The 14070-nt window shown below is 33.2% G+C and overlaps 1 protein-coding gene across 4 annotated transcripts in view; it reads right to left on the bottom strand.

Annotated features, from left to right (window-relative positions):
- Window positions 1–14070, bottom strand: part of LOC129917776 (SOX domain-containing protein dichaete) — a 172197-nt gene that overhangs the window by 49200 nt on the left and 108927 nt on the right. For 3 of the 4 annotated variants that reach the window (XM_055997884.1, XM_055997886.1, XM_055997885.1), the window contains exons 2-3: window positions 2360–2910; window positions 1900–2063 (exon numbers count right to left, since the gene is read on the bottom strand). In XM_055997884.1, the coding sequence (XP_055853859.1) occupies window positions 1900–2063; window positions 2360–2889 (694 nt within the window). In that variant the 5' untranslated portion in view covers window positions 2890–2910. The remainder of the gene's footprint in view (window positions 1–1899; window positions 2064–2359; window positions 2911–14070) is intronic. The other variant, XM_055997887.1, reaches the window with a different exon arrangement.

The following is a 14070-nucleotide window of genomic DNA, read 5'->3' as shown; positions in this document are numbered from 1 at the left end:
CTCATTTTAAACAAAAGCACACAACCTGTTTTCTGACGACGTTATCACGTAAAATCATCGTCCGTAAACCGGCTTTACAGACAACCTCTTTTTTTTATATGGTCATAATTTTGAAAAAAAAATGTTAATCCGAAAATTGTTTTGTTTTTTGGCTTATAAGAAGTAGCATACATTATTGTTGTTATTTTCTCAGTTGTCCGGTTTTTTTTTTTGGTGTTCATAGACAGTGCATGTTTTACATGTAATATCAGAGTAACACATTAGTTTAGCTATTTATAATTCCACGATATAATTGACACGATAATACTGAAAAAAAAAATTGTTTGTATTTAAAGTTGAACAACTTCGAAACGCTTTGCTTTATCAAACAAATTTAAAGAGCTTTTATATGTATATAGGTAATTATATACAATATTATGGACTAGTATCTTGAAAAAAAACACCCTGTTTTAATTTTTTTTTAGAAATCGTCCTAAGAAAAGAAATGCCGGTTTTAAGAAAACTTCAACTATACCTACATTTATTCCATCTAACTTTTTGATTGAAATCAGATTTATTAAAACAAAATGACTAATATCTCTAATTTTTACAATTTTTAAAATCGTAATTAACCTTCTAAAGAACTGCATGCTAGATATTGTCATGACCTTTTTTTTTTTTTTTGTGGAAATGATATTACAAACTTTTTATAAACAACTTTTTAACAGATTTAATTTAATTAAGCACATACATATTATTAGGATGAAAAATCGGTTCTGTTTTTCGAATTAGCGTTTGTTAGCGTGATAATAGGCTTTTCAAAGTAGATGTTCTTTCCATCGCAAAATTCGTTATATTTCTAAATTATCGGTTTTTTGAAAATTACGATTTTTCGAATATTACTCGATAAAAAATCGTATTTAACATTTTTGTGGAATTGGTTTTAATTAAAAAAAATCAGTTTTTCTGATCTAAAATTTAAAGATTTTTATATTTTTTTAAATTTTTACCAAAGTTTGTTTAAAAAATAATGTATTTAAAGAAACGTCGATATCAAAAATGTCAGAATTTTTCCTATTATTTGTAAAAAGTGAATGCTTATAAAAAGCGATGTAATACAAATTGGTTGATGAGACCCCCTTCCACAATTAATTTATTATTTACCCTTTTTTTTTACAATTATGTAACTAACCTTACATTACTTAGTAAAAAAAACTGAAGTTTTTGTTTAGTTTTTTCAATTAAATTACATTATTAACCCATTGTCTGTTTAATACAAAACAAACACAAAAAAATTTAAATTTTTGTTTATCAAAACAATTTACTCTAAAAAAAAACCCACCTCAACACAATTTAATCGCATAACGATTCACTATTTTTCCATTTATTCCCTTAACACAAACATCAATTACGCCTTATTAGATTTAAATTTATAACCTAACATACATATCTAACCCGTCCTCAATCATCCAGATAATTCCTGTAAAACCTCACATTTCTAACGCCCATCATCACTACACAAACACCCCAACAAACATAAAAATTCATCTGAATTCAATTGAGCCCAGCCATTCACTCACTCACCCACCCCTTGGAGGTCAAATATTTAATCTTCTCTCTTACCCTTAAAAGTTCTAAATAGAATGTAATTTTTGGGAATAACATCAAGTGCATACTTGCACCCTTAAACTCAGCCTCAATTGTTCTCTGCAAAAAATATACCCGTTCGAATTCGAATGTATAACACAAAAGCAAACAAACAAAAAAAAAAGAAAAAGTTAAAAAGAAGGGGACCCAGAACAGACGCCTGGGGGATTTCACATTCATTGAATTTAATTGATTGGCATATGTTTAGATTTTCATTCAGATTTTTGTAAAGTATCTTAAGGATTTTTTATGATTAAAATCTACAGAACTCACCTAATCTTTTCGATATCTCCGAATTATGCATCTTGGGATTGTCCTGGGCTATTTTGCGTCTCTGTAAACGTGACCACACCATAAAGGCATTCATTGGGCGTTTAATGTGCTCCTCGGCTTGCCGTTTCGTTGTGTTTTGGATCATCAAACTAAAAAATACATCACTAGAACAAAACAGTTTGATATATTGATTCGATTGCTTTTGATTGTCATTTTTTATTGATTGATTGATAAAAAAATCTCAATTCAGATTGTTAAGAAAATATAGAAAAAAAAATTGCATTTCTGAGTATGAAAAAGCGGGACTCAAAATGATGATGCAAGCAAGCAGAGGGCAAAAATCAAAGCAAAAGCAAATATAGATACAAAATGGCGGACTAATATCTCTACAACCAAGCAATTATGAAGGCAAATAATAGCGGTATTGACAGGATGCTAGTTTGTTCACAATAATAATTACCTGGCACTACTTCCGCTATTCATTAGACTCCCCATATTCTGATGCAAATTTGTCATCGGCGATGATTGCGAATTGTGATGCGATGCTGTGGCATGGGGATGATGATGGGGATGATGATTGGAGTGCGGATGATGATGTGAATGGTTGACTTGGTGGGATGTTGTTGAACCTTGATGGTGCAGGGGATGATGATGGGCTGTGGTATGATGGTGCAGGGTGGAGGACGAACTCGTTGGCGGTGTTATTGATAATGAGGCCACTGAGGAGGAGGGTGTTACCGATGATGAGGTGGAGGAGCAGGCGGCTGCTGCAGCAGCCGCTGAAGCATGCAGGTTGAGGGAATTCAGAGCCAGCTGGTGATTGTGATGGGAGCTGGTGTGATGGTGTGAAGACAATTGACCAGTGGACGAGGACGAAGACGATGCCGGGCCGGATGAGAGGTGGTTTTGCAGTGATTGACCGGTAGAAATTGACAGAGGATGCGCTAGCGATATGCCGGAGAGAGATAAGGATGGTATTCGCTCCATCATTTTGTTGAATTATTGTGTGTGCTGGAAAAGAAAAGAAAAATTAAATTGGCAAATGTTGGAAATTGATAATTCGAAAAATTCATAGCGTTCTCTGCCATTTTGAAAAATACAATTTATCCATATTTTTAAATTCAAAAAAATGTTCGATGGTACTATAATGTTAATTTGAACTTTTTGTAATATAAAAAGATATTAAAAACATGTTTTGTAGATGGTGATGTAAGGGTGTGCATTAGGGTGGAGCGATTTTATTTTTATTTTTTGTTTTCGAATTAGCAAAGTAATAAAAAGTTGCGCTCTTCATAAACGAACAAAAATGTATATACTTAAAATCTTTAAATAATTTCATTTCATGGTGGCCCAAGCCCATCTGAATGCTGCTTAAAAGGGGACTTTTTCACCTTTAAATTAAGTGGGGAAAAATAAAGTTCAACATAATTCTTATTTTTTTTTAATTCATGTTTCAATGAGTGTGAAATATCAAAAAAATAAGTTACTTGACTTTTTAAAACATTTTTTAGAAAAAAGTTTTATGAGCATCGAAATTTAAGAATTCTAGATTTTCACCTTTCTTAACATTTTTGATTAAAATCTCAATTAAAAGTGAAGTGAAACATATTTTTTAGATGATTCAACTCAGTTAAATATGAATTTAGGTAAAAGAAAATTTATATTGAACTTTATTTTTTCCCATTTAATTTAAAGGTGAAAAAGTCCCCTTTTTAAGCAGCATTCAGATGGGTTTGGGGCACCTTAAGGGGGGAAATCCCTCTGGACGACAGCTTTTTCAATAATTTTGTTTGGAAAACCGAAAGCATTTATTGAAATTTGGAAAAGTATATGATATTATTGACATTATGAGGTATTGATACAATTTTTTTTAAGTAAAAAAAAAAAAAAACAAAATGGCGGCGTTTCAGCTCTTTAAAGTTGACGCCTCGAGTTTGCGCCGTGCAATGCCCTGGTCCAGAAAATTAGTTATAATCAAAAAGGTAATTTTTTTCCAATAAAATATATTTATACGCATTGCATGAACCTAAATTTATTAAAAACAAGTTTAAAATAAAAATTAGAGACCAAAAAAAAGAAAAAAAAACAATGTTTCTTTATAAACAAATTGTTAAAAAAAATATTTATTGTAAAAATTTTGTTGAACTTTTAGGTTCATGCAGTGGCCAGTTAGTTAATTTGCACTTTATTTCAAGTCGAAAGCTTAATTAGTTTTTGAGTTACGTTGCAGCGCGAAAAAAAAGGCGTTTCGAGAAAAATGCGTTTAAAGTTTTCGTTTTCGTACTATGGTGGCTAAGGCTAAAACCACTGAAAATAGTTTCTTCGGTTGATAAATGAATTTATTAGGGGGAAAAAAAAATAATGCAAAAATAAAAAATTCCAGAGGGATTTCCCCCCTTAAAAATTTCAAGTATACAGTTTTGTTCGCTTATGAAGAGCGCAACTTTTTATTACTATGCTAATTCGAAAATAAAAAAAACTAAAATAAAATCGCTCTAACCTATTGTGCATCTACATCTAAACGAACGTCCTCAAAAAATTGCTTAATGATGGATCACCGTAATGAAATTTGGTAAAAACGTTGAATTTGGGATAGAAAGCAAGAATAAATAGTTTTTTTTATAAAAAAAAAATAGGTGAAAGGGTGTTTTTTTTTTTTGTAATTGGTCCCAAAAAACCAATGATTCGTGTAAAACGTCTAAGAACTTAAGTTTAATTTGTCATCAAAACCAAAAAAAAATAAATCATTGGCTTTTTGGGACCAATTTCAGATTTTATTGTATCTTCGAAAGAAACACCCTTTCACCTAATTTTTTTTATAAAAACTCTTTATTCTTGCTTTCTATCCCAAATTCAACGTTTTCACTAAATTTCATTAAAGTGATCCATAATTTTTGTTTTCAATCAACACCCTTTTAACAATGAAATTTTAATAGACGCTTTAGATTCTTGTTTCTTATCTCAAAAGTAACATAATTCCTGAATTTCAATAGGGTACCACTAGTACTCTAGTAATGCACACTTTTCCAAATGTACCCATATTTTCTCTACACCTAAAAAAACACCCTTTCACATGAAAACAAATTTATAGATTTCTTTTATTCGTAATCCCCATGAGAAAGAGAACATATTTATTGAATTTTGTGAGGGTACCTTTAATACCATTGATTTTATTGGACTTATCGCGGATTTTCCCTATTTTCCCAAAAAAAAAAACACCCTTTAACCTTAAATATTTGTATAGACTTTTTGGGTTCTTGGTTTCTGTTATAAATGAAACATTTTTACCAATTTTACATTGGTGTAACAATTTTTTATCAGTTTTTGTTATACTAATTCCGAATTTCATCATTTCTTGAAAAAAAACACCCTTTCAATCAAGATAATTTTTTATTTTTTTTAGATTCTTATACCAACCGAAACTTTTTCACCAAGTTTTAAAAATTAATAAAATTTAAGTTGGCTGTTATGATACCTTTCTCACACCCAATTTAACCTATCAAAAAAACACCCTTTCACCAAAAATATTTTTAAGACCTTTATGAATCCCTGCTTTATCTAAAACCTTCATCCCGAATTTCATCAGTGTAGCATTTTATTCACATGGGTTTTGGTTATATTTTACCTGTTGAAGTCAAAAAACAAAATTTTTAAAATTTTCTGAACACCTTATCGAAGAAATTGCAAAAACGTTTCTGAACAATTTTGATGGAACATCAGAGATTTCATTCTACAGCAGAATGGTGAAAGATCGATAATGGTGTGGTAATCTTTTAAACAATTTCATTAACTAAACTGATTTTTTTTTCAGCAGTCTTGAAATTTTAGTAATTGAAATTATGTGTTTTTTCTAAGCAAATATTTAAAGAAAGACTTGGCTCAGATTTTTTTTTAAACATTTCCGAAAAATTAGGTACCATTACCAGTATGAAAAATTCAAAGAGGACGTGTTATAAAATTAGCTTTAAGAGTCCCTATTGTTCTAACACAGATTTTTAAATACTTTTGTAACAATTGGTTTATATCTTTACTCTGAGTTTTTACCAAAATTACTGAGACTACTAAAGCTACTGTCAATGTTTTCAGGTTTTCTAAATTTCTTTGAGAAAATGTTAACGCATATTCCGGACAGATACAATTATGCAGAGGGTTTTTAAATCTGGATTTCCTGATAGCCAATTTTGCACCGAATTCGTGAAATTGACTAAAATATGGTACAAATAATTTTTTATCTTGTTTTCAAAATTCTTTGTTTTTTTTTGTATCGTATTAAAAACAGTTCTAATGATTTCCATTACATAAGTAATATTGATCAATATGACTGCACTTTTGTTTAAAAAAAAAAAAACATTTTAACTATTCCCGAAATATCTATAACGACTCAACTTTTTTTTTTCAATATATATTTAAAGATATTTAATTTCATCTCAAAAAATATTGTGCATACAAATTGAAAAAAAAAAAAAAAAAAAAAAATTGTTCTGAACTATACAAAATGATAAAATCAAATATTCAAGAGCGAGCCATGCAAACTTAGATCGTGTTGAAAGTTCAAAACATTTTAATCAAACTTTATTGCCTAAAAGATAAATTGAATATTTATCAACTGATCTTTTAAAAAACAATAACAATTTGATGTGATTTAGTGTACAAGTTAAACCAAAAATATGTAAATTCAAATTTTAAATAAAAATTCACCTAAATAGAATTGCCTAATTGAAAACAAAAACTAACGAGTTTTTCATTCAATAATCTTCGGAAAATCCTAATAAATTGCTTTTCAATAAATTTCATCAGAAAGAGGGTGAGCGTGTTGTATATTTCATTTACAAGAAAAATAAATTCTTTTCGATGCATTCACTTAAGATGATTCAAATCTGAATGTATTCAAAACAATATTACTAATCTATAAAGACAAATGTGCCATAAATACTATCTAATCATATTCAGCTTAGGTAAGAGTATGTCTTTTCTCGCTTTTCAATCCTCCTGAATAAACTTTTTTATAAATTTTTTAAATTCTTCTCCTGTCAATAAATCACAATCAGCGAAAAAATATGGGTTATTGCAGTGTCATTTGGTTTGTTTAATAATAATACCAAAATCCAAGCTGATGAGATCAAGAATTTTTAAAGAAACAATAAAAACAGAGCTCACAGTTGAAAGAGCTAAGACGACTTTATGTCAGTTGAAACTATACACCACAGCTGGTGTAAAATATATGATGGGGTCTTATTTTATTTCTTGTTTTGTATTTTTTGTGTATATTTTTGGTTTGAATTGAAGTCAACTAATTGGGTGATGATCAATGGAGGTTGGGTATTATTTCATTTAAATGAAATAAATTATATTGTATCCATAAGAAAGTTAAAAGATTTTGTATATTTGGAATTTCTTTTGAACTTGGTTGGATACATTCTTCGATGGTGGCGGTCTGATTCTGTTGGAAATGTATCAATAGAGAAAATAAAAACAAAACAGGTGCAAGGTAGCGGGCGTCATTTCGTTTTAGTTAGAAGAAATTTGAATTACAATCTACTCTTAAGTATCTGATTTTAATTTCGATGACTTTTTCGATTGAGCAACCGATTTCAATGAAATTTTGTTGTTTTGTTGAACTACAGAGGTAGGACTCTGTGATCCGAACTTATTATTTATTTGGGTAATCAATTTTATTATTTTCATATACAAAAAAAGAAAAAAAAAAGTTCGCTGGTCAGCTCTTTTGTTTATATGAATTAAGCGCTTATTTGTTTAATTTAAGGTTTGAATGCACTAAAATACCGTAACAAAAGTTGAGTTAAGTAAATATTTTGATGTTATTTGGAATATTAAGTAGTTAAAATGCGTCTAAAAATTTTCAATTCGTCAGGCAGTCGAGGTAAATTGAGGCAAAACAACAAAGTATTGTGCATAAAAAATAAATATATTCTGCAAGGTGCTGCTACAACAAGAACCATAAAACATTTGTAATGAAACATTACAATTGCATTACCGCCTTTACCTGCCTATTTGAGTTTTGCCGAACGCTGCATCGATATTCACCACACACGATAAAGAAGAATTTAGATAACAAAGGAGAATTGATAAAATTTCCTTATCAATCAGTAAGATCTACGCTGATGGCATCGATTTGCAAACGAACAACAGAGCTCGGTGGTGAATATGTTTCATGAAAATAAAATCATGAATGAGGAGAGGTGTGGTGGATAACGATGGAATATGATTATGTTTTTGTTCGACAGAAAACTATTGAAAATAACTCTTTGTGCTTAATAATTCACACTGAGTTAAGTTCAATAGTAATATAAGAAGCCGCCATACAAACGACAAAATAATCATTTCAATCGTGATCATCTCAAGAGGAAGTAACTCCAGGAGCTAAGTAAAATATAAAATTAAATTATTAGACTTCCCCCCACCAGCGGTAAGGGGTCTAAATAATATAACCGACAGTGTACCAGATTACCGGAGGAAACTCCGTGATTTTTACCGGTGGTAACGCCGTGATTTTTACCGGTGGTAACGCCGTGATTTTTACCGGGGGCAACTCCGTGATTTTTACCGGTGGCAACGCCGTGATTTTTACCGGTGGCAACGCCGTGATTTTTACCGGGGGCAACTCCGTGATTTTTACCGGTGGCAACGCCGTGATTTTTACCGGGGGCAACTCCGTGATTTTTACCGGTGGTAACGCCGTGATTTTTACCGGGGGCAACTCCGTGATTTTTACCGGTGGCAACGCCGTGATTTTTTTACCGGGGGCAACTCCGTGATTTTTACCGGTGGCAACGCCGTGATTTTTACCGGTGGTAACGCCGAGATTTTTACCGGGGTCAACTCCGTGATTTTTACCGGTGGCAACGCCGTGATTTTTACCGGTGGCAACGCCGTGATTTTTACCGGGGGCAACTCCGTGATTTTTACCGGTGGCAACGCCGTGATTTTTACCGGGGGCAACTCCGTGATTTTTACCGGTGGTAACGCCGTGATTTTTACCGGGGGCAACTCCGTGATTTTTACCGGTGGCAACGCCGTGATTTTTACCGGGGGCAACTCCGTGATTTTTACCGGTGGCAACGCCGTGATTTTTTACCGGGGGCAACTCCGTGATTTTTACCGGTGGCAACGCCGTGATTTTTACCGGTGGTAACGCCGAGATTTTTACCGGGGTCAACTCCGTGATTTTTACCGGTGGCAACGCCGTGATTTTTACCGGTGGCAACGCCGTGATTTTACCGGGAGCAATCCAAGATCTACCTAACAACCAAAACCCTTCCCTGCTAAAGAAGTTGAAGGAAGCCGCTGACCGACCTGAAGAAATCAACAAGAACCGGAACCAGACCATAAATATTGAGAGAATTGTTTGTTGTTAATTAATATTTTAAGTTTTAAGAGTATAATAAAAGTAAAACCTTTTGATTAAAGTTAAGTGCTTACTTTAATTTGTACTTTGGAATCCGGCGAGCGAAACCTCAGCCTTTGACAAAAAAGCACATCACAAATTGGCGCCCGAGCAGGGACGTGATGTGCTTTTTTGTCAAAGGCTGAGGTTTCGCTCGCCGGATTCCAAAGTACAAATTAAAGTAAGCACTTAACTTTAATCAAAAGGTTTTACTTTTATTATACTCTTAAAACTTAAAATATTAATTAACAACAAACAATTCTCTCAATATTTATGGTCTGGTTCCGGTTCTTGTTGATTTCTTCAGGTCGGTCAGCGGCTTCCTTCAACTTCTTTAGCAGGGAAGGGTTTTGGTTGTTAGGTAGATCTTGGATTGCTCCCGGTAAAATCACGGCGTTGCCACCGGTAAAAATCACGGAGTTGACCCCGGTAAAAATCTCGGCGTTACCACCGGTAAAAATCACGGCGTTGCCACCGGTAAAAATCACGGAGTTGCCCCCGGTAAAAAATCACGGCGTTGCCACCGGTAAAAATCACGGAGTTGCCCCCGGTAAAAATCACGGCGTTGCCACCGGTAAAAATCACGGAGTTGCCCCCGGTAAAAATCACGGCGTTACCACCGGTAAAAATCACGGAGTTGCCCCCGGTAAAAATCACGGCGTTGCCACCGGTAAAAATCACGGAGTTGCCCCCGGTAAAAATCACGGCGTTGCCACCGGTAAAAATCACGGCGTTGCCACCGGTAAAAATCACGGAGTTGACCCCGGTAAAAATCTCGGCGTTACCACCGGTAAAAATCACGGCGTTGCCACCGGTAAAAATCACGGAGTTGCCCCCGGTAAAAAAATCACGGCGTTGCCACCGGTAAAAATCACGGAGTTGCCCCCGGTAAAAATCACGGCGTTACCACCGGTAAAAATCACGGAGTTGCCCCCGGTAAAAATCACGGCGTTGCCACCGGTAAAAATCACGGAGTTGCCCCCGGTAAAAATCACGGCGTTGCCACCGGTAAAAATCACGGCGTTGCCACCGGTAAAAATCACGGAGTTGCCCCCGGTAAAAATCACGGCGTTACCACCGGTAAAAATCACGGCGTTACCACCGGTAAAAATCACGGAGTTTCCTCCGGTAATCTGGTACACTGTCGGTTATATTATTTAGACCCCTTACCGCTGGTGGGGGGAAGTCTAATAATTTAATTTTATATTTTACTTAGCTCCTGGAGTTACTTCCTCTTGAGATGATCACGATTGAAATGATTATTTTGTCGTTTGTATGGCGGCTTCTTATATTACTATTGAACTTAACTCAGTGTGAATTATTAAGCACAAAGAGTTATTTTCAATAGTTTTCTGTCGAACAAAAACATAATCATATTCCATCGTTATCCACCACACCTCTCCTCATTCATGATTTTATTTTCATGAAACATATTCACCACCGAGCTCTGTTGTTCGTTTGCAAATCGATGCCATCAGCGTAGATCTTACTGATTGATAAGGAAATTTTATCAATTCTCCTTTGTTATCTAAATTCTTCTTTATCGTGTGTGGTGAATATCGATGCAGCGTTCGGCAAAACTCAAATAGGCAGGTAAAGGCGGTAATGCAATTGTAATGTTTCATTACACATTGTGATTTTTATTTTGGTTTTGTTTTGTCCACCTTAACTCCATTCCATTCTCAGAGGACACTGGTTGAACATGTTGAATGTGACCCCTTGTTCCTCCTGCCTGTATACAGTCTATCCAACGCGATGATACATGTGGTTAAAATATTGAAACTCACGGTTACGTGTATAGACTAACCAACAACCACTGGGTTAATCCTTATTGAATGAAGTTTCCATGAAAAAAAAAAAAAAATAAAATGAAAAAACTGAAAAAAAAAAATGGAAGTATAAAAATAAAAATTGGCAATTTTCCCATTTGTTCGTTTGTCACAAATCGTCTCTCTCACACTCTTTCATTGCTAGCTGGCTGCTGTTTCTGCTGCTAAGTTAACTGGGCGACAACAGCGCATTGGTAACAGAAAAACAACAAAATAAAAGACAACAAGTATCCAAAAGAGAGGGGTGCTGGATTTGATTCTTGCTATGGATCTGGAGTTCCAAAACTCCAACTCGCTAACCAACGACGACGGACGTCGACTATATGGACGTGATGGTCGCGTAGCAGAGAAAAATGTCCTGCTGTTTTTGAATTGGTCGCGTGATAATATTTCTTTTGAGTTTTTTGTTGCCTTGGCGTAGCCTCTCTCTGCACGGATGTTTTGTCATTCTTCTTCCAACGAACAATGGAAACAGTATACTGAATGAAATAAAACCAAAATGCTTCCATTTTTGTGCGTCTACTTCTTGCTGTGGGACCTGCTGATGATGGCTGGTTGCTGTGAGAGTTGCGCTGGATGCTCTGATGGTGTCCGATCCAAAGTGTATAGAAAGATACAAGTGTTGGAAAAATTCACTGTGGTCAAATGGCCATTTTTTGTATTTATTTATTTTTTCACAAGCCGAAACAAAATAGTCGCAAGTTGTTTTTTTGTGAGGTCCCCCTTTTATACCTTCTTGAATTTTTTTCAATTTTTATGATTAAGGCAATGGAATTCAGAAGTGGATTAAGGAAATTTATTGCACAATCAGCGGTAGTCGAACAAATGTTAGCCTGTTCGAAGCTGGTTGTTTGCTGGTGGTATATCGATTGGGATCTGTTTTAAAATCCACAAGGAGCAAAATACGAACGGACATTTGTAGAAGGAGTATCGTGCTGAGGGTACAATGGGTTGATTTAGCCAAAATCAGAAAAAATAATTAATACCTGTTAATACTTGGAATTGCTAAATTTACTTGGTTTATTTTATTTGAATATTGTTGTTTGAAGTTTTTGTTGCGAATGGGGGGAATGGGGTGTGAGAGATTTGACAACTTCAACCTCTTAAATTAAATTTGTCTTTAGCCTTATAAAAGTCCAACCAAATTTAATTTGCAGTGTTCTTTTTTCCAATGCTCTTAAAGATTTCACTCCTTTTATAAGTTAAACTGCTCACTATTCTTTGTAACTGCTCTTTTTCAGAAAATTTTCTCTGCTCTATGCTTTTTTGGGAGCTCTTCTTCATTTCTAATGATTTGATTACGTTTATTTAACAGTTTATTATGATGATGACGAAACAAAGAATTTTGATTTGAAATACCATTGTTTTAGTGCAGGCATTCAAAGAGTTATTTTTTATTAAAAAAATTCGGAAATGGTAACTTCCTTCTTATTAATTTTATATTTCATATCATATTTCTAATGAAGAAGAAATATAAAGAGTGATTTGTGGCATTATTGCTATTTAAAGTAATAGCTCACAGTTTTAAAAATCGCTCTTTAGCACAACTCTAAAACGGACAACAAATAGGGAGAAATTTGAGGAAATAATAGAGTTGATGAAGACAGAACCTGACATAGCCAGTCTGCAGACCTTTCAGGAGAAGCTTAATATGTTTTGAGTCTCAAGACATTTTCAATGAAAAATGCCTGTTTTATAAAAAAGGTTGTTTTTTTTTATATAATTTATTAAGATTCTATATGTTTTCAATTTTATTTTGTACAAAATTTGACTTAAAGAATACGGAAATGGCTTTTCTGTTATATTTCAGATATGACATTATAAATAAAACTTAAAAAAAGATGAAGGTAAATTACAATTTCAAATGAAAAAAAAGTAGATATAAATGTTAATTTTTTTGTTGTGTTTTTTGGTTTATAATTTTTGGTCAAATTTTTTAATCCCTAACAATGTGAATGATTTGCCACATATCAATTTTAGAAGTGATTTTAAACACAAAAGTTATTAATAAGAAACATAAAAGCAGTATGAGAAAGCAAGTACGATATCAGAAACTATTGCGATTTTTTGTATTTCGATTTAAATTAAAAACCTTTGAATGTAGGATTTTAGAGGATTGAAAATTCTATAAACATCAGTTATATCTTATTTGTAGGACTTTGGTTTTGGTTAAAAGAGATGAGATATGAAAAGTTGTACTTACAACGCATCTGAAACATTGAAAATACTTCTGATTTTCTAGCGTAACTCCATTCTACTTTGTCTTGAAGAGTGTTCCCTCATGTCCAGATAAAAATTAAATCGCTCTTAATATATCTCTTTAAATAAAAACTTCACTTGATGTATTTAAATTAATAAATAATTCGTATTTTTGTCCCGATACCCAAAAGTAGTTTTGACGTTTCATTTACACAAAAAAAGATAGCATTGAAGGTTGATATAATTAAAAAATAAAGTAGCTTAGAAGTCAATAATGTAGTTCATTTGTCGAATTTACTTACCTTAATTGACAACATCATCGCCAACAATTTTCAACATTTTAAAATTTTCTAGAATGATTTATCATATTATGCCCGTCGTACACCTAGCGCTCAACGCATTCAACGCAAATTTTAAACCTTAAATTCTAATTGATGGTGCTTTCAATTATATTCAAACAGCGAGTTTTAGGCAGTTGGAGATCGCTGCTAAACGAATTAATTTAAAATTATACGTATAGTGGCGTCATTTTTTTATAATTATTTTTTTAAATTCGCGTTGAACGCTAGGTGTACGATGGGCATTAGTTTCTTTCTAGCAGCTCTAGTTTTTGAAATATTTGTTTTTTCATATTTGGGGCATGTTCAAAATAATTTTTATGTTTTCCTTATTTTGATCGTATTATTAAAATTTTAAAGAAAAATTTATATTAAACTTAATGTATTTAGGGTCAGTAAG

Source organism: Episyrphus balteatus, chromosome 4 (assembly GCF_945859705.1).
Source record: "Episyrphus balteatus chromosome 4, idEpiBalt1.1, whole genome shotgun sequence".
NCBI classification, from domain to species: domain Eukaryota; kingdom Metazoa; phylum Arthropoda; class Insecta; order Diptera; family Syrphidae; genus Episyrphus; species Episyrphus balteatus.
Note: the sequence above shows the minus strand (reverse complement) of the source record. Positions and strands in the feature narration are given on the sequence as shown.